At 37.6% G+C, this 19,357-nt stretch overlaps 1 protein-coding gene across 1 annotated transcript in view; it reads left to right on the top strand.

The window, feature by feature from the left end:
• Positions 1 to 19,357, top strand: part of DLG2 (discs large MAGUK scaffold protein 2) — a 420,316-nt gene that overhangs the window by 197,796 nt on the left and 203,163 nt on the right. The window contains exon 10 of the mRNA XM_058830779.1: positions 9,161 to 9,317. Within this exon, the coding sequence (XP_058686762.1) occupies positions 9,161 to 9,317 (157 nt within the window). The remainder of the gene's footprint in view (positions 1 to 9,160; positions 9,318 to 19,357) is intronic.

Below are 19,357 nucleotides of genomic sequence, written 5' to 3'. Positions count from 1 at the left end.
CTCTAATCCAAAGAGAGAGACATAATAAATTCCCCTGACTCTTAAAATCATCTCATGAATAAATTGATGTTTGAAATAAAACTGAGCTTCAAGAACAATTTTGGTGGTGAAAAAGGAGGGGGAGGTGAAGAAAAAAAACATTTGCTTGATTGAGATTTAAGGAAGGAAATCCTATTACGATGTCTCTGGCTTGGTCTACTGAACCAATTCAGGAATCATCCTGTTGCTCCTGTAAACTCTACTTAAACTTGGAAATCAATCTGTCTAAATGAAATTTCAGATAAATTGCAGAATCTGTACTGGCTGCACAGACAACATGCATATATTGTGTGTGAATCATTAGAGTGCAGAAAATCTGCAACTGATACCACAGGTCTCCTGTTGTTCAGGAGGTAGAAGAACATCAGCTTGTAATTATTACTAATCAACTTACTCTGCATCATTTTTCATTTCACATAGGAAAGTGGCACTGTTAGCCTATTCCACTGCTGAGCAGAAATGAGTAATCAGCTCAGCCCTGAATATTTCATTATGTTAAAGCTTAATGTACTCTAATGTTTTTGTGGAGTCCATGCTGCTAAGTGTGTTTACAGCTAATAGAATTTGAGGTCAAAACAAAGTTATTTTTCTCTTTTAGGAACCGTGTTCCTCTCAGTAGAATCCTGTATTTAGGAGAATTACTATATTGCTTTTGAGATACACTTTTTAAACAGCTGCTTTACCTGCAAGGCATCCCTGGCACATGCTGACATTTGTACCCTGCATGCTTGCTCTCTCTGACTGACTGTGGAGTCACTGAAGTGATATAATTATTGGGTCCTATGAATGAAAAATTAAATTTGGGAGTGTTAAAGAAATACAGAGGGAATTACATTTGCTGGCATTTAGGCCTTTCCACCCTGTTGAATATGTGATAATAGAGCTGGCTAGAATAGATTTTTAAAGAACTTGAATACCGTTTTTTTCAACAAGATGATGGATGAACACATAAAACAATTAATTTTTTTATAAGAGAGGGCTTTTGTGGACCTTATGTCCAGCAACAAAATGAATGGCCAGGTGGGAAAAATAAAGACATCTTTAAAGATTACTTTTGCTTTATATTCAAGCCATCTGTTCTTCACAGTGTAATAACTGTACATGAGGTGTACAGATTTATTCTGTGTAGAAAGACATGAACTTCAGAGGTGTTTGAGGTCATCAGTAGCAACTTCCCTAATGTTTTATTTGCATGGTTCAAAAACCAAGAAAATGCTAGCGTTTGAATTTGAAAATGTTGTTTTGAGTTTTTTGAAGTTATTTTAATGAATAATCTAGCTGTGACTATCCAAAATAGGAAAAATACTGGTTGAAAACAGCCCTTGTTTTTTGGGTTTTTTTTGAAATCCTGCCATACTAGTATACAAAGCTTTCATGTTAGTGATGTCTGACAGCTATTCTCTCTGCTTTTGGCATCTCCACTAAGTTTAATTTTGTATGCTACAGCTAACTCTTAGAAACTATGATTTCAACTTACTTGATCAAGTCTTTCTGACTTATCCATGTCTGAGCATCTGAAGTATATATAAAAATATTTACACATAAATAAACAGCATTTGAACCATGACTAAGGATAAGAATTTTTATTCTGGATAGGACAGATATTACAGAATGCTTTTTGTTTCAGAAGTGTCTTCTGTAATTTCAGATGCTTGCTACTAGTGGCCTGAGTATTGATATTTCAAAACATGGCTTAGAGGTATACTATTTTTAGGTATTCTCTGAGCATTTGAATACTTCCTGTCTCCTGTTGCCTCTCACCAGTTCCATCTCATCCAGCTTTGTTTACTAACTGTAAAGCTGGAGCATTCATGGTAAATAGAGCTATTGAATGCTGTAAGTAATAGGTTTTAGAACAGCGGTTTCAATATGGAACCAATAGTTTTTAAAAAGCAAGATGCAAAGCAAACCTTTCTAGTATGCGAGTTGTCTGTGCTGGGTGTAGCAGGTGGTACAGAGATGCAGTTTTCAGGATTTATTTTGGTTATTAGCATGAAAATAACATTCCTCCTGGAACAGGGAAGAGAGATAAATGATTCTGTGAGACAAAGGGTAAGTGAACAAACACAGGAATTATCATAACCCTTATAGAACTAAAGAGTATATTAGCTGTCCTACATTATCTCTCTAAAAATCAATTAGATTTCGCAAACCCAGGAGACAGACTACTGTGCATTTGAAGTAAATGTCAGGTGTCATGGTAAAAATGCAGACCAGTTTTTCAAATCAGAGAGATTATTTCTGTATGCCAATTCCATCTTGCTATCTGCAAGCAGAAAACTTGTCGTGGTGTGCAGGCTTTAATTTCTCTACAGAAGATAAAATGAAAGATTGCTCAAGTCCAGAGGTCTTCCTACAGAAAAAAAACAGTTGCAAAATACAACCCAGTGCAATCACAAATGCATCAGTCAGGTTGAAGCCTGGCTCCCAGTAGGTTCCCTCACATTAAGAATACTTAAAAGTTGTGACAATTTAGTCATGATGTTTTCAGAACGAATGCATTAAAATGATTGTCAGTATTAAAATTAAAATAAACCATTGCTTTTACATGTTTAGTGAAAAAGAAATGCCAAGGAATACATGGTCAAATAAACAGACAAAATACTTGTTACAAGCAGATAGGGTAACTTTAGTAGGCAAAGTGATATTTTGCTATTTAATCTGATAAATCTACATCTTATTAAAGGCTGAGTGTTTAGTTGTTAGCATATCAGTATTTGGAAAATGGAGTAAGTCACTTATCAATTAGAAGGCCAAAACATTGTTTCAGTTTATTCAGGCAAAGTTACCCCTTTGGACTCTGATGGCCAAAGTGAAAGCAGTAGATAAGAGGAAAGCTTCCTTATTTTTATTATTTTCAATCATAATTGACAGCAGGATAACTCTAATTAAAGTCACTATCGGGGATCAGATCTCACAAGGTCAGGTGTAGCAGTGGTGTGTGCAGGCACCATGAGGTGCTGAAGGACTGGGAACTGAAAAAGGAAGGTCTGCAGCTCCCTGCTGCTGCCAGGTCCTGGTGCTTTGGTCACTGCAACTAAGGCAAATGAGAGCGAGGGCTAGGAGGGAAAGCAAGGACTGGAGCTGCTTCACATCATAATGGAAAGATTTTGCCAAGCCTAAGAGGGAATAACAAGGGGGAAGATAAAAGCCAAGATGTAATAGGAGTGATATTACAATAAAACAAAAGATGTGAGCAGTACAGACAGATTTTTCTTTTGTGTGAAACAAGAGTTGCAGAAGTATGAAAGAAAATCTATATAAAGAAAGCTTGGTTTCACCAAAACTCGAAGCCTTTTAAAAAGGTGTTTGTGAATATTTCAGGCTTTCAACCATTTAGAATTTCATATTGTCTCTTGTTTGATTATTCAGATCTTAAACCATCACACACACTGGCAGATATTCTGTCCTTCCAATTTTATTGTGTTCAGTGCTGTGAAGAACAATGAACAATCTATTTGAACCATCTTTTCTTAGGTCCTTGCAGTATGAATGTCCTTTGGTTGCCAGAAATATACACACAGGTTTTTGTCAGAATTTTTTGAAGCATAAGAGAAAAACTAAAATGATTGTTGTGAAAAACAAATGGCTTGATTAACCAAACTAAATTCTAAGGTAATTCAGTGCTCACACTGTGGATGGTCAGAAGCCAAACATTTTTATACTGCTCAAAAGAAAGGCCTTGCTGCCTTAGATTTAGGGTCTGTTCTTTCAGAGAATCACAGAATGACCTGGGTTGGAAGGGACTTTAAAGATCATCCAGTTCCAACTCCCCTGCCATGGGCAGGGACACCTTCCACTAAATCAGGCTGCCCAAATGCCCATTCAACCTGGCCTTGAACATTTCCAGGGTTTGGTATCCACAGCTTCTCTGGGCAACCTGTGCCAGTGCCTCACCAGCCTCACAGTAGATATGTTCTTCCTAATATTTAATCTAAATCCACCCTGCTTCAGTTTAAAGCCATGTCCTGTTGTCCTATCCCCTGCATACCCTGTTAGACTAATGTGACTTTACCCAAATAATATAATTTCTTGTGACTTCAGCCTTCCCTCCTGCTATTTGCTGATTAAGTAGCTGGGATGGGTTTTCTTGGCACTATATATGCGTACAAAGGTTGTGGGCCCTGACTAGTATATCGATGCTACCCTAATGCAAACAATAAGATAAATATTCTTCTGGGATTTCTGTGATCTTTGTTATTATAACACCAAAGCAACATATGCATGTATTTATGTATGCTTTCAGCATCCTTTGTGAAGAAAATAGCAGTTTGGGGGGAGGAGGAACGGCAAAAAACCAACAACAAAAAGAAAAAAAACCAAAAAGCAAACAACAAAAAAACCCAAACCTGCAGTCAAATCAAGATTAAAGCCTTATTTCTAAGCCTCTGCAGATTTGAGATACCTCATGGATCGTATAAAACTGAAGAAATCCCTAGGGTCTGATATCTGAAAGCACCCAGTGTTGCTTAATATTTCTGTAGGTATTTCAAAAAGGACAAAACTGTGTCAGTACTCCCATTTTATGGCTGGTACAAAAGAAACAGAAAGATGGAGCTGTGTCAATGTGAGATGAATACTTCAACTGACTCTTTACTTTAATGTTGCCAGCAGCACAAAATAATCAATTTAATAATGGATTTTCTTTCAGTTAATTATTATAAGAATTACTTGTTTTTAGGAAGCACTTCCCCATCATTTATCAGTCCAGTTTTAATCTCTTAAATTAGATCTATAATTACTATGGATTCCAGTCTATAGAAGAATGATAGTAATACTCCCATTTTTTGTCTTGTCATTTTCTGTTTGTTAAAAGTAAACTGATCAAACCAAATATTCAGTACAAATGTAGTAAATAAAAACACTTTCTGTTTTCAAGACAGTGATCAAATTAAACATGCATAAACCAAAAAAAAACTTAAGGAGAGAAATGCTGCACTTCAATTTATTTTTGGTCATTGCATTTTTATGACAGAAGACATTTCCTTAAGTGTTGACATTTTACCCACTCTGGTTTGTTACTGCATATTGTTTTCAAATATTAAGTTAGTAATCTTTTGCTCTTACATCAAGCCTGCAATTTATAATGTGATTTATAGAATCTGATCTGATGCATTCCCTAAAGCAAGTAACCAAGTCCATCCAAATTGATTCTGCCATTGATTTCTCAGCCTGTAAATTTGTGTGGATTGCAGCACTTTATTTCCTCCTTTACTCCTGGATCTATTAATGTAAATTTTCCTGTCTTCTTTCCCTGCCTTTTAATTTCCTTCCCTGTTCTCCTTTACAGAGGCACTGTCTCCTTTTATTCTGATTTCTCTCTTCTTTCCTCTTTCCTTTTTTCCCTTTTCTTTTTTCCCCCCCTCCCTTCTGCTGCCTTCTGTCAGTCCAGGAATGTTTTCATCTCATACTCCTTTCTAATTTCTTCTTGATTTCCCCTGCTGCTCTGCTCTGTTTGTATGTGGTATAGAGCTGCAGGAGGGTATAAAACATGCACACACCGAATTAAAGTGCTAGTACGCTTTGTTAGCACCTACAAAGTTACCTTCAGCTGTATTTATCACAGAAGAAATTGTAAATGGGATAAATAGTTAAAGCTGGAGGCTGAAACATGAATCTCAGAAACACTGGATGGTAGACTGCTCCTTTTTCCAGGGCAGCTACAGAGTGCCATCTATTGCCTCCAAATAAAACATTTTCATAGACTCATAGAATATGATTCCTGAGTTGGAAGGGTCCCACAAGGATCATTCAGTCCAGCTCCTGCCCTGCACAGGACACCCCAGGAGTCACACCATGTGCCTGAGAGCACTGTCCACATGCTCCTTGAACTCTGTCAGGCTGGTGCTGTGAGCACTGCCCTGGGGAGCCTGTTCCAGTGCCCAACCAGCCCCATTTTAAAATAATTTCTGCCTTAGTTGCTGTTCTCTGCAGACAACTACACATTCTGAGTGCACTGGCTGCAAAAAAAGCATCATTAACATTTGGGTTACTTTTCTTTCACTTCTCAACTCTCCCATCATCATGTCATCTTTAAGTGCTTGATTCCATCATCTCCTTTCCAGCATTTATCTGCATTTTGTCTTGAGTTCTCTGATGTGTACTGGAACTACATTAATAAACATTTTTTACAGAGGCAAAGGAATTTTTCCTAGTGTTATTTCCCACATATTCAAGAAAATTTGGAACAGTTGTTTCTAGAACTCCTTAAATATCATATTAAGTGTTGACTGTAACTTTTACACCAGGTTATAAAATACGTAACATCCTCATCTTCAGCTTAGACTTTTCAGTGAGTGTTTATAAAGCATTGGCTGGGAATTAATTGCTGCATCACTCTTAAAAGATCACCCAGCCAGTGTTGGTATTGTCGTTGGTTTCCTTACAACGTTGGTTTCCTTATATTTTTTCTACTTCAACTTCATAAATTTTATATCCATTTTTTTACCATCATACCTTTTTTTCCTTGCCATTCTAAGTACAGTACACAAGTGTGAACAGCTGCATAGTTTTTAAAACTTATTTATGATATCAAGGTGAATTGGCATATACATTCTACTTCCTATAGCTTTTGTAGTACAGTAATAGCTAAAGATTGTTTTTATAATGACAACAGCGCTTATGTGTTCTTGAGTCCAGCTTTCAGACTCTGCAGGGTACTCACGTATGAAAGAAATACGAAGACATGTTAAGGATGGTCAGCCTCTATTCAGCCAAATCTGAGTCATAACCAAAACGACCTGATTAGGTAAAAGAGCAGGGGCAGAAACCCATTGCATTCTAATCACAGCCTCTGACATTTTCCCCTTATTGTCTGAACTTCCTCTGAACATAATCATCCAAGAGCAGAATGCGAATTTTGCTGTCAAAAGGCCAAAATTATAAAACAGCACTGGCAGCATTTTAGGCATAAATCTGCTGACTTGCTCAGAGACAGGGATTAATAACTGGGCCAACATTTTGTTGAGCAGCACAGCTTACTATTCAGTAGATACCCAGTTGTATTGACCTAGTTCTGCCCATGGCCTTGGCTTTCAACTATTTGATCCAAGTTGCCTGTCACATGTGAAAATGCTCATTTTTATTTTGAATAAGATCTCTTCTGATTTCTCATCAGCAGAGCATGCAAATACATTGGTTTGACTTTGCTGCCTCTTCTTTCTCAATATTCTGGTAAATAATAAATGGCAGTTGCTCAACTCTTGCAAAGTTTTTCTGATATGTAGGACTCAAAGATGACAAGTGTCACCGTATCATTTTGTGGATCAGGAAGCTGAAGCTGGGAGAACAAATGAGTTGCCAAGAACACTCAGCAGTGCAGGGGCTAAGCAGAGAAGAGAAACCATGCTTTCAGCTCACTGTCCTAGTTCTGCTCCAGCCCCCAGGCCACACTTCTAATTAAAAACCTGTTTGGACTTCTTAGTTTCTGGATCACATTATGTCTACTCTGCACATATTTAACAAGGTGTTAAAGGAGTTGCTGCAAGGCAAATCAACAGCAAACAGCAGTGATGCAAAAGAAAAAAAATCTCTACCTTTATTTTCTGATTCTTAAAAATACTTCAAAAATACAGAAACTCAATACAATAGATCTTTTGCTCACAGCTGTATTTTTAACTGTTTTCTGACTTTACAATGTTAAAAAAGTCAAGAGATGAAGGACCATATGGAGTAGGACTAATACTTTGCTTTAGTCTTATTTTTCAAAAATACAAAACTTTGGTTTCAGAAAGCTGAGAAGTTATTTTAACATCATAACCAAGCTGGGGCTATACCATTTGAATATTAGCACTAGGGAAATATTAACAAATGTCTGTGATTTCAGAAGTATCATGTCAAGGTAAAGTCTCCATGTATCCATAAGACTAAACTCATATCAAATAAGGCATCCCTCAATTTAGTCACTTCTCTTCCTTTTTTCTCTGTTCTTTAAAAACAAAACAGAAATGAAAGGTCCATTTGTGTGATGCAGAACTGTGCTATAATATGGAGGAAATACTGAATCTTTTATACAAGAAGCATTCTGTAGAATGTGTGTTTTTGTTGCTGGCAACTTTTATTTTTGAACTTCAAGAACGAATAGAGCATCCTATTTCTCTGGGTGCAGTCACAGACATATGTATGTGTTTGGGAGACTTGCAGGGCTGGGCTTAAAATTTATACATCATAATTCAACAGCATTTACACTTTTACTGAAAATTAAATTGCTAGAGGGATTTGAAATGGGGTAAGTACCAATAAACATGGAATGTGTGTTTGTCTATGTGGTTATGTGTCCTTGTGTATCCAAGGGAGAGCCAGCTCTGAGGCCTTGTATGTAGAGACTGGGAACAAGAATATTTGGGACCCTTTCTCAAGGATGCTACTTTGATTGCTTAGGAAAGTTATCTATTTCTGGAAATAAGTATTCCCATCAGTAAATTGCATGTATTGTTTACATCCTCTGGGTCATATTTTTAATTTACAGATGAAAAGAGCTGTGTGAGATAGACCTGTTATTATTTATTGATTTCTATCATTATTCATATTTCTTAAATGAGCATGGTAAAAGCAGGTACCCCTTGGGCTGGTTCAGTGACAAAGCTGCAGTGTGACTTAACAAATACACAATCCTGATAATGTCAAACTCAAGTTTTTAGTGAGATTCTGCTGTATCAGCTTGATCACATAGATGTTATTTGCTCCTAATCTGTCAGGATCAAACACAACTGTCATTGGTTTTCTTGGAGTTGTACATTTTTTCTTTGTTCACTTGTTGCAAAAGCAAGACTAGAACTTAAATCAGTACCATATAAAGTTTGATTCCACATGAATATATAGTATTGCTATAGATTATTAAATATATTCAGTGTTTTGTTTTTCCATTTAATAAATTTGTCACTTAACATGGTGAAGATGACTCCAATGGGGTGAAATTAATAGAGACGTTTGAATTAAATCATGAGGGGAAAAAAAATAATGCTGGTTGATTCCTTATCTGTTCACCAGTTAACAGCTTTGTCATTTCTTACATGGTTTCTTTAGACAATAGCAGGCCATATAGTTTGCTTAAGATGCTATGAAAAATGCATACACAGTAAGAGGTTTGAGAGCCTAAACATTATCTTTTGTTTTTATACAGAGAGCCTCGAAAAATCATCCTGCACAAGGGCTCCACAGGACTTGGTTTCAACATTGTGGGAGGTGAAGACGGGGAAGGCATTTTCGTGTCTTTCATCCTCGCAGGTGGGCCAGCGGATCTCAGTGGAGAACTGCAGCGAGGAGATCAAATCTTATCTGTAAGTGTTTCTGCTGGGTTGTCCGGACCAGCTACTTCATCTTTTTCTTTGTTTATACTGCAGGGGGCACACAGAAAGTCTTTCTTAGTTCCTTGTTGTGAAATCTGAGCTGCAAACAGTTTATTCCGGAATATTTTGGTTATTTTGCCCTTGGCTTTTAGAGCATTTGTTACTGGTGTTACCTGCATTTAGCTGTGAATGAGATTTATCGCTGCTTAATGCTACCTACACTATGGTGACACCACAGGGAGGACCTAAGCACATTGCAGACCTAAGCATCCCATATTTTGACCCATCATCCAGTTCCATTTTTCCCAAAACACACACTACTGAGTCCAAGGATATTTCTCAATTTCACCATTTCTTGGAGGAGAACAAGCAGGATGAAATCATCTATACTCAGGCTGCCATCTAGTGTGCACTCAACTGCTTAGCAAACAGCTCACTACAACAAGGACATTAATTGGGTTATGTTAATTATCTCTCTTCCTCTGATGAATTTCATGATCCCTCTGAAATTATTTTCAAATTTTATTGGATGAAATGCTTTGTAGCCTGAGGTGATATTTTGCATACTTAAGACTCAAAAACATCTTTTTAATTTTTCATTCATGTATATATTGATATCACACGTCTTAAAGCCAGAACGTTTGTGTTTTAGGCTCTGTCAAGTAATTGAACATCTGACCAAAATAATCTGAATATAAAGGAATTTGAATGACAATGAAAGCCTTTACTACAATGAAAATGTAGTAAAATATCCATTGACATTATTCATATTCCTTATAGGGAAAAAAAAAAAGAAGAAACTATCCCAAATTGATACAGATGTAACTGTTTCATGTGAAGCACAACAATAGCCTTAAGACAAAGAGCTGAAACACAGGAATTATTTATCCCAGATAAATGATGGACGTGCTAGGCTGCAGTGTCACACTGCCTCCCACTGTTGTGCCTTTTATCTCTGTGTATCCTGCTTCCCTGGCTGTAGTTTAGTTAGAGTTAAGGGTGGAAGATGGCTTCAGCCTACATGGTTTGTGATGTGGTTATGCAACGCTTTCCTGGTCAATGTGTAAATTCATAAGAAAGCTGGTTATGGTTTTCCTATGTTGCTAAGGATTGTCTTGGCCAATTCTATGAAAAGTGAATTTACCTTACACCTGTCAAAGTTTTGTACAAGGTTGTAAAGAGGTGGCTGGAGGTGTTTTGCAGTATACAGAAAATCTTATAGAAAAGTTATCACCAAAGGGAGGTAGTAACCTGACATTGTGAGGATCACAACAATGTATTTTATCCAGATGTGTTCCTTAAAAGTGCTTTAAGAAAAAATGACAAAGAGCAAATAAAGAGTGTTTAGGTGCTGTTGGGCATCGACACAGGCAGGCAGAGCATCCACAAGACTGCATCTGAAATGGAAAGAGTAAATTTATTCCATTACCTTGCTAACCAGAGGATCCCAAAGCAACACCTGGGCAGGGACACAGCAGTGGGAACACAGGAGTTGTCAGGCTCAGCCCATCCTGAGGATTGGCAGGGCTGTTCATTGCACCCACTTATTGAGGACCCACACATGTGTAGGTTACCACCATGCTGTGATCTCTGTGCTTTGTATGATCTATGAGCTCTGATCTTCTCTCTCCCAAAACAGGGAGCTCAGGCATGTCCCTGAGAGTGCCTTCAAGTCCCTCAAAACACCTACCTTATGTCTAAACTTAAATCCTACTTCTCAAATCAGACAGAGGATAGACATTGGTGGGCATAACCTAAGGGGTATATTCCCACACTGATATCTCCAGGCCTCAGCATTCCCACCTGCAAGGTCTCTTCGAATCTCACATCCTCTTCTGCACTCTTCTGCTTTTAACCCTTTCCTCCCAACAGTGCCTTAAAGAGTTCTCCAAGAGGAAACTTTCTAGGGAACTGCAAGAAAATCAAAATAGATTCTTATAAAGTTATCGTTATGAAGAGATAAGGAAGTCAAAGGCCTGTGTAAAGAAAAGCACAGAGAAGAAACCCAAAGAACAGAAACAGAAGTTTCTTCAGGACAATTATGCAATTTGCTTTTCTTTGGTTAGATGCAGCAAAATAGGGCTGACTAACAGCAAATAATAAGATCAAAGCATTTCACAGTATATTGTATTCAAAAATGCAGAAGTTCAAATACAAATTTAAAAGCACATTTCCTTTTATTTTTAAGCAGGATATATTTAGAACTGTATGCTACAGCCACAGTAAAATTTTTATCTCCAATTTTGTATGTTTTGTAGTGGCATTTTCCATAAGTTCCTATTAATGTTGTTAGTGTTGCATCAGTATTTACTTGTCATGCAAGAGTTGTTTATTTGTTCATTGAGCAGAGAGGGATGGAAATTATTACTAAATTAGATTGCGTACATATCCCCAGGCAATCACCCAGTCAGGCCCTTGTTACTTATTTAGTCACAAATAACTATTATGGATCCATTTTTCCATATTCAGACAAAACCAGATTCAAGCACAGAACTCATTAATCTTGTACCATTGTCTAGTGAAGGGTTCCAGACACCTTAATTTTATAAGGACTGCAGAAAAAAAAGTCTGTTTCTCACTGTTTGTTCCTTCTTATCTCATCCCTCAGAACCACTTATTTCCCTACAGAAATACGTTTCCCATTTTTTTCTCAAAACATGACAAATCTGATTAACAAGAACAAATAGTGCCCTCAAAGCTGCTATTTCTAATCATCTGAAGCTTGGTTAAATTTCTTACAGACAGGAAGCATAGTAAGTGATTTAGAGATATTACTTTAATTTCTGTTAGGATTGCTATTGCAGAACTAAAATGAAGCCACAGAAGTTCTTCTATTGTGATATTTTACATGTCTTTACAATGTGACATGACCTGCTTTTTTGGCCAGTCCTTCTATTATGTATTATCTTTAAGTATTCTACTTCTTTCATTGTTGCCCCTGCCCACTGCAAGGAAGCTGAACTAGGTGACCTTTAAAAGTCCCTTACAATCCAGACGGTTCTATGATTCAATTTAATCAATGTAGCTGGTGTTCTTCTGTGTGACCATAGGCAGGGTGCTTTATTCTCCTAAGCCTCAGTCTCTCAGGTGGACAGTGAGGATCACGGGCTCTCTCCTAATTCATGTCTGTGCTGTGAATATGGCAATGATGACTGGTTAGAGCTGTGTATTCTCACCTTTGAGAATGTACCTATAAAAATACCTAAAATAGACTGCAAATCCACCAGCAAGACCCAGCAAGGCTTTGCCTTTACATGCATTGCCTTGGAGAGACGCAGAGTCAGCCAACAGGGTTTGGACAAATCCCATAATCTCTGCCTCTCCTCCTGCCTAACTGTCGGGATGTGAGATGGAGGGGTCCAGCCCTACATTCCTCCGGGAGCACTGGGAAGGATGCTGCCGCAGCCTTGGCTCCATGCACGAGTGACATTTGAATTTACTTTTCCCAAATGCCACCAGGTGGCGGCCCAGGATCAGTAATGACAGCGATCTGCCTTTGGCTGAAGTTTGAGAAAAAGCGGGAATAACGGGGTTTTTCCTGTTTTCGGTTAATTGGAAATGTTTGAAAAATATCTCAGAAAAAAGCCTGATATTCCCAGTGCTCCTGTGCAGAGAGAATACGTGAATCCTATTTGAACCTTGAAGGTCGATTGAAGAATCATGGAAAATCTGTGTCAGATAGTAACACATTTCAAATAGCCCAAAAGTGAATTTTTGTGTTACAATCATGAGAAGACTGGGGTTCTCCCCTGAAAGGGTTTTCTTAAAATGCTAGTTTCTTCTGGCTATAATTCACTGTACAATTTTGAATTGCCAACTATACATTTTCTTTCTTATTTCTGGATGCCTTTAAAATGAAGTAACACACACATCACCAATGTAAGTTCATCACTGTACTAGAATGTATCACTCACTCCCTGTCGTATTTTCCTCTTACTAAGTATGTTTTAACTATTATCAAGTAGCATTTTGAATTCTAATTGAGATTAATGCTTGATTCACTGCATGTGCACACCCAGATTAATTTTCATCTCAGATACTTATAGGTCAAAGGAAACAGTTCAGAATATCCATAGAAAATTTCCATTGTAGAGCAGCAGAAATGAGGTGCCACTGTGTTAAATGATTTGTCTAAAGTAATTTTAGAAGTCTCGGCCAAGTTTAGAGGCTTCTTGAACTCAGATATAACCTCAAGTTCTCCATCTGTTAGGAGAATGTAGTCTTCAGTAAAAATAAAATGTGATGTTCCTTGATGCCATTCTTGCAGTTTTAAGTTCCACTTCCAATCCTAAGGGATGTCTTTCCTATTAAAACAGCAGTGGGAAACCAGTATTGGCTAGTCAAAACCACCTGCATTAGAACATTTTCCATGAGCCATGTGCATAAATTGGCCACCCAGTGCACACACCCTGACAGAAAGCAGTACAAGTCATAGTTTTAGGAAAGATGTACATTGTGATTGCATTGCAGTTTTTAGGGAAATTCCTAGAGAGGCGGGAGAAACAGTACTATTGTTTTGAAAGAAAAATTGCCACAATGTTTTTTGCATTTCAATCTCAAATCAAGATCTTGATAGAATGTAAGTCTTTCTTCTAGTCCTAGCCTAAAGCTTTCACCTTTTGAAGCTCCTACTTCAAAGCATTTTCAGTGCCAAGTGGGCAACTTTTTCAATATGTACAGGACCTAAACCACAGAAAATTAGTTCACAGATGCAAGTTCTGCAGCAAAATTCAGATTTACAATTTCACAGAAAGTTAGTGTATATTGCTCCTTGAATTCCTATGCTGACATTTCTTTTCAAAGATTATAAATTGTATACAAATGAGAGAATTAGGGTGAATTAATAGGCATAAGGAGTTAACAGCAACTATTTGCATTTGAATCTTAACTTCTGAAGTTACTGAATTTTATGTCTTTGTGCAAGGTTAAACCTCAGATTAAGACACTTTTATTTAGACATCTGCCTGTTTGCTGGGTGTCTGTTTGCTATTAATGTCAAAGGAGGCTAGAGAGCAGTTCAGCTGGCCCACTGTGAGCTTTATAGAGCAAGCTGAATTTCTCTGTAAGCTTTATTGTCTGTATGGACTTTTAAGCTTAAACACCGCATACATTCATATCTATATTTAGGTGTCTTAAACTACATCTCACATTTCATGTTGGTTTGCCCTTTTAATATATATTTGCTTTTTCAGCTAACATCATGCTTCCTTAATCACAAATAAAAGAAACATAAAATGGTGAACCATAAAAGCAGTGTCAGTTTTATTTCATTTTCCTGTAGAAATGCTTTATGTTCACAAGGGCTGCATGCAGCGTGACTTGGAGCCTGAAAGTAGAATGAAGAGCAAATGTAGACTGCTTGCTCTGGAGCAAGTTGACTGCTCCCAGGCAGTGCATTCACAGGTTAAAAGGTGATTGCTCAACAGCAGCAGGAAAGAGTAGAAAAAGAACAGGCTGCACTGCAAAGAGACACATAGTACTCTCATAATACTTTCATTTCCCCTCTTATCTAACCTGAATCAGGTGAATTAAGTTAACCAAAGCATTCTGTGTGATTTTCCTGTTGATCTGGTGTAATATCAGGATGTACTCATACACGGGGAAAGACACTATCTTTTTTTCTTTTCTGAGAGCTGCTTTCTGAGAATTAAACACCTATGGATTGAGAAGGGGCTGGTGGAAACATTCTGTGGGGTTTTCTGTCACTGGTACATGCCACTATACAAACCTAGTTTGCAACACCAGTGTTTGAGCATCTCACTTCAGTTTTTTCTCTGGTGTTTCATACAAGGTTCTCCCTTGCAGAGGGATCTTATATTAATCAGATTTTGTCTTGTATCTGTGCATCGTCTTGCTGTTGTTTTTTTGTGAGACATTTGCTATCCACTTATGAGGAGTCTAAACATTTCTTTGTACTTGGTTCCTCCCACACAACTCCTACTCATCTTCTCACTCACACCTGTAGCCAAAAATACAATATGCATTTGAAAAAAAGAGAGCATTCTTCAATTTCTACTCCAAAAATGTCCATATAGAGCAAGGTAGAATGTAAGGACTGTACTTACTTAGAGCAAATATTTATGCTTTATATTTGCTACTGTTATATTTGACCTTCAGACTGACTTCCCTTATTTTGGTACAGAGAAGCTCTCAGCTTTCTAATTTAAAATGGTTATTTTGCTCACGGTAAAAGCAGTAAAACTGCTCAGGGCAAATAGTGCATTTTGTTACCTAGTTACAAAGCTAAGATAAATGGCAAATAACATTTGGTTTTTCTTCTCAGATTTTCTTTTTCCAAAATGCAGCTGTCTCAGAAAGTGTTTGAAACATTTCTACAGGGCCTGATATCTTTTCTCCTTGAATCATCAGCTTGTTCCTCTTGTGTAACAGTGTCAGGACAGTAACAGATATTCCCTTTGCCCTACAGGAATTGTTTGCAGAGGCAGTGACCATATCCTCAGGATGCTTTCTTCCCCGTGGTGGTGTGAACTGTCTGACTGTCTTCAGGCATGGGACAGTCTATCCATTTCTGTGGCCTTTAGCTGCAATTGTCTGTAGACTTCTGCAATGTTTTTAACATTAATCCTACTTGGTCAGTATGTTAACTATGTAAACCTGCTTTGTAGTAATATACAGAGCACTGTTTGGTGCATATTGAAAATTCTAATATATAATCAGAGCACTGATTCAAATGGGTAGATCAGTGCACCTGACTGGACTCTTTTAAAGTAGAATTTGTTTGAAAATCAAGCAAGAATGTGTTGCTAAACATTTCCAAAGGATCAATACTGAATGGTAGGTGATATATATGTGACTGATCTGTAAAAGGAAAACCTCTGTAGAGGAAAAGGGCTGAGAGCATAGGCATTGTCATTTGTCAATGGGATGGGACCAACTAGAAGGACAGGTAGATTAAGCTCCTTAGAAATATGTAGTGGATTAATCTAAATTCAGGCTTTGCTCATGTTGGGAAGCACAGAGTATATAACCCTTTAGGCCCCCTTTGTAGCTAACAGAAAGATGTAGCCACTTCTGAGTACACCTCACCTTGCCCTAAAGCATACATTTTACATGGGTCAGATGACCATTTTGCTGAAAAAAATTGTATTTCTTTTCACATATTATAGAGAACTTGACATACCTTCCTTTTACTGAAATAAATCCCATCCAAACTTACCAAACATTCATGAATCTGTTTTTGATGGAGAATATGGAGAAACAAGTATCAGTCCGATAATTCTAGATTTTATTCTCACCAGTAATGAAGAACAGCCGAAAAACGGGAGAATGAAACAATGAAACACAACTTGCCCTTGAGTAACCATAGAGTGTAGTGGCAATTTTTATGATTTTGTGCTGAAAGGGAATGAGGAAGTAGCATGAACTACAAAACCAGCTTTCTGTGCAGTCACAGCTATGTAACTCAAGTAATCAGCATTGAAAAAGTGAAAGCTGTGTTAGTCACTGTGGCAATAACAGCCCAAGTCTTAAAAACCTATAAATGTTAGGTAAAGTCTGGGGGAAAATTCAGAAGGGCAAGATGTAAAATGGGATGTACTTCCAAGAATTAGGAAAGACATCAAGAAAATGTTTGATGAAAATAGAAAACCAAGCAACAAATTAATTTCCCAAAGAGTTGGAAAATTCATTGTTTAAAAGTGAGACCATGAGAGTTCAAACCTTCAGTGATTTTTTTGTTGTTTAGTCTTTAAAAAAGAGATGGGTTCACAATTATCCAATTAGGGCAGTTATGAAGAAACAGAAGTCTTTAAAATGGACTTAGGCAAAATCAAATTAGAACTTAGATGAATTAGATGTTCTAAACAGATAAAGTTAATTCTTGAATATTTAAGGAACTATTCAATGCAGACCATTCATAAGTTTATTCAAGAATTGAAGGAATATTTGGGAGTATAGAACAGGTTGCCCAATTTTCAGGGAAAACATCTGGGAGAAACAATCAATTTGCAGATACTTAGAAAGCAACAGAAGAAGGGGTAATAATCCTGATGAATTTTTCAAGAATAAATTGGGAAATGTAATTTTCCTCCTGAAAGAACATTAGTCACAGAGAAGAAGTCATAAACATCATTTTACTGCAAACTTGCAGCCCCTGTAATCTACTTACCAACATCTTCATATAGTAGCACGTCATAAGCCTCCCAAAAAACTAGAGAAAAGGAGAGAAAAGCAAAGCTGTTGTCATAGCAAGATCTAATGGAAAGATCTGGGGCACAACAGCTGTTTAATGTTAAGTTCAGATCTTGCTGACAACTCTGGGAATTTCGTGATTTGAGGATGAGGGTTTATGTCTATATGGGATCATCTGGGTGCACAGTGCTCTGTCTTTTCCAGACAAACTCAGTTTCACCCCTCACAATGCATGCAGACATATGTTCAGTACTCACTGTCATCATGATGAGCCAAAAACATTTCACACAACTGAGACAGCCGTGCAACTTCCCTGTACAAGAGAGATTTAAAGGTACAGAAGGCAACTGGGAACCTGGTGAAGAGAAGCTGGGTGCCCAGACTGATTTATGCTCTTGAAAAGACTCTCTTTTATGTATTTAAAGAAACGTCTCTTTGAGAAGAGTGAAGTCTCTTTTCCCATGAGGCTGTGGAGTTTAGAACTCATGTCAGAAAAACCCTAGCATCCTCCTTGACAGTGAAAATTCATTTTAATGTAGTATGAACTGTGTCCATGTTAACACTTCATCTGGAAATAGTCAGTCTTGGGGAAGAGAGCAAACTGGTTTTCAGCATTGTTGGTAAATATATCTAATCTTACGGCCGGAAGTGGAACTTAGACACATTCAGCCTCAAAATATGAGGCATTTATTTTGTAATCAAGGCAAGTGGCTGTATTGCCAGAGAAGCTCATAGACTTGCCACTTTGGAACTTCAAAATAAAATAGATTACTTTCAAAAATACAAGCGTAATGGAGATTGTAGGGGGGAAAAAAGTTACACCAGCATATTCTGGAATGCTGCATATACTGCTGCATAATTTCATCTCATTAATCAAGGGATTTGTCTTCCAGCTGGATTTCTCTCTCCCAACCACAACTCCTCACCCACATCTTTCTGCAGTCTGTATAATACAGTGGAATTGTCTTGATGCAGTAACTGTTTCCTAACTTAACTCTCACATTTCAAGCACATGATCAGAAGCTAATAAATTATACCAAGAATTCTCTTGAATAAGGTATATCTTTTTTTCCCCAAGAGTGTAGCTATCAGATCTGTCAGTTCTGTGTCATAAACAGCTAGTAAATTGGCCTAAACCAGAGGCTGCATATTTCTGTTGTGATGAAATCATCAGTTGCCTCTAAAATATTCATTTTGCTATTGCCTAAATGAGTAGAAATGGTCTTGTGCCAGACTGCTTGCTCTTCAGCTCCTTACAGCTTAAGGAGGAGTGCGCATTCAGTTCAAACATTCTGACTTGGCAAATTTTGGTGTAACAGTGTCAAGCAGAATTACATCACATCTGATACAATGAAGATTTGTAATGAGGCTTGCACCCCCTCAGTGTTGCTGCACTGCCAGGCTAACAGTGAAAAAGTGAAAGCCAAGCTGCTACTGCTGGACAAAATGGCTAAAATCCTGAGCTTTATTCATACTGAGCTTTGCCCCAGGCTGGACTTCGGCCTTGTGCTCAAACTAACTAGTCTCCAGGAATCATTCTGCTCTACTGCCCAGTCAGTTTGGGGTTTCTGAGTGATTAAAAAAATTATCATATGACACAAGCTGCAAAGTAACAGAAATTGGCCATCCATTAAATAGGGTATTGAAGGGATATCTGCAGTGGTTTGTTGGAGGTGTTTTCTGAGATACTTTTGAAAAAACAAGATAGATATGGCCTGAATATATGAATATGACAAGCAAGCCACCAGAACAGAAACAAAAGGAAAATCACTTAGACAATACAAGAGCTGTTTTCTTTCTACTGGTTATAAAAAACATGGTTTATTTGAGAGTATGGAGCTTTGTCTATTCAGAGTGTCTGTGTCATAATCTTCATCTTT

Source organism: Poecile atricapillus, chromosome 1 (assembly GCF_030490865.1).
Source record: "Poecile atricapillus isolate bPoeAtr1 chromosome 1, bPoeAtr1.hap1, whole genome shotgun sequence".
Taxonomy (NCBI): domain Eukaryota; kingdom Metazoa; phylum Chordata; class Aves; order Passeriformes; family Paridae; genus Poecile; species Poecile atricapillus.
The sequence above is the reverse complement of the archived record's forward strand: the minus strand, read 5'-3'. Positions and strand labels throughout refer to the sequence as shown.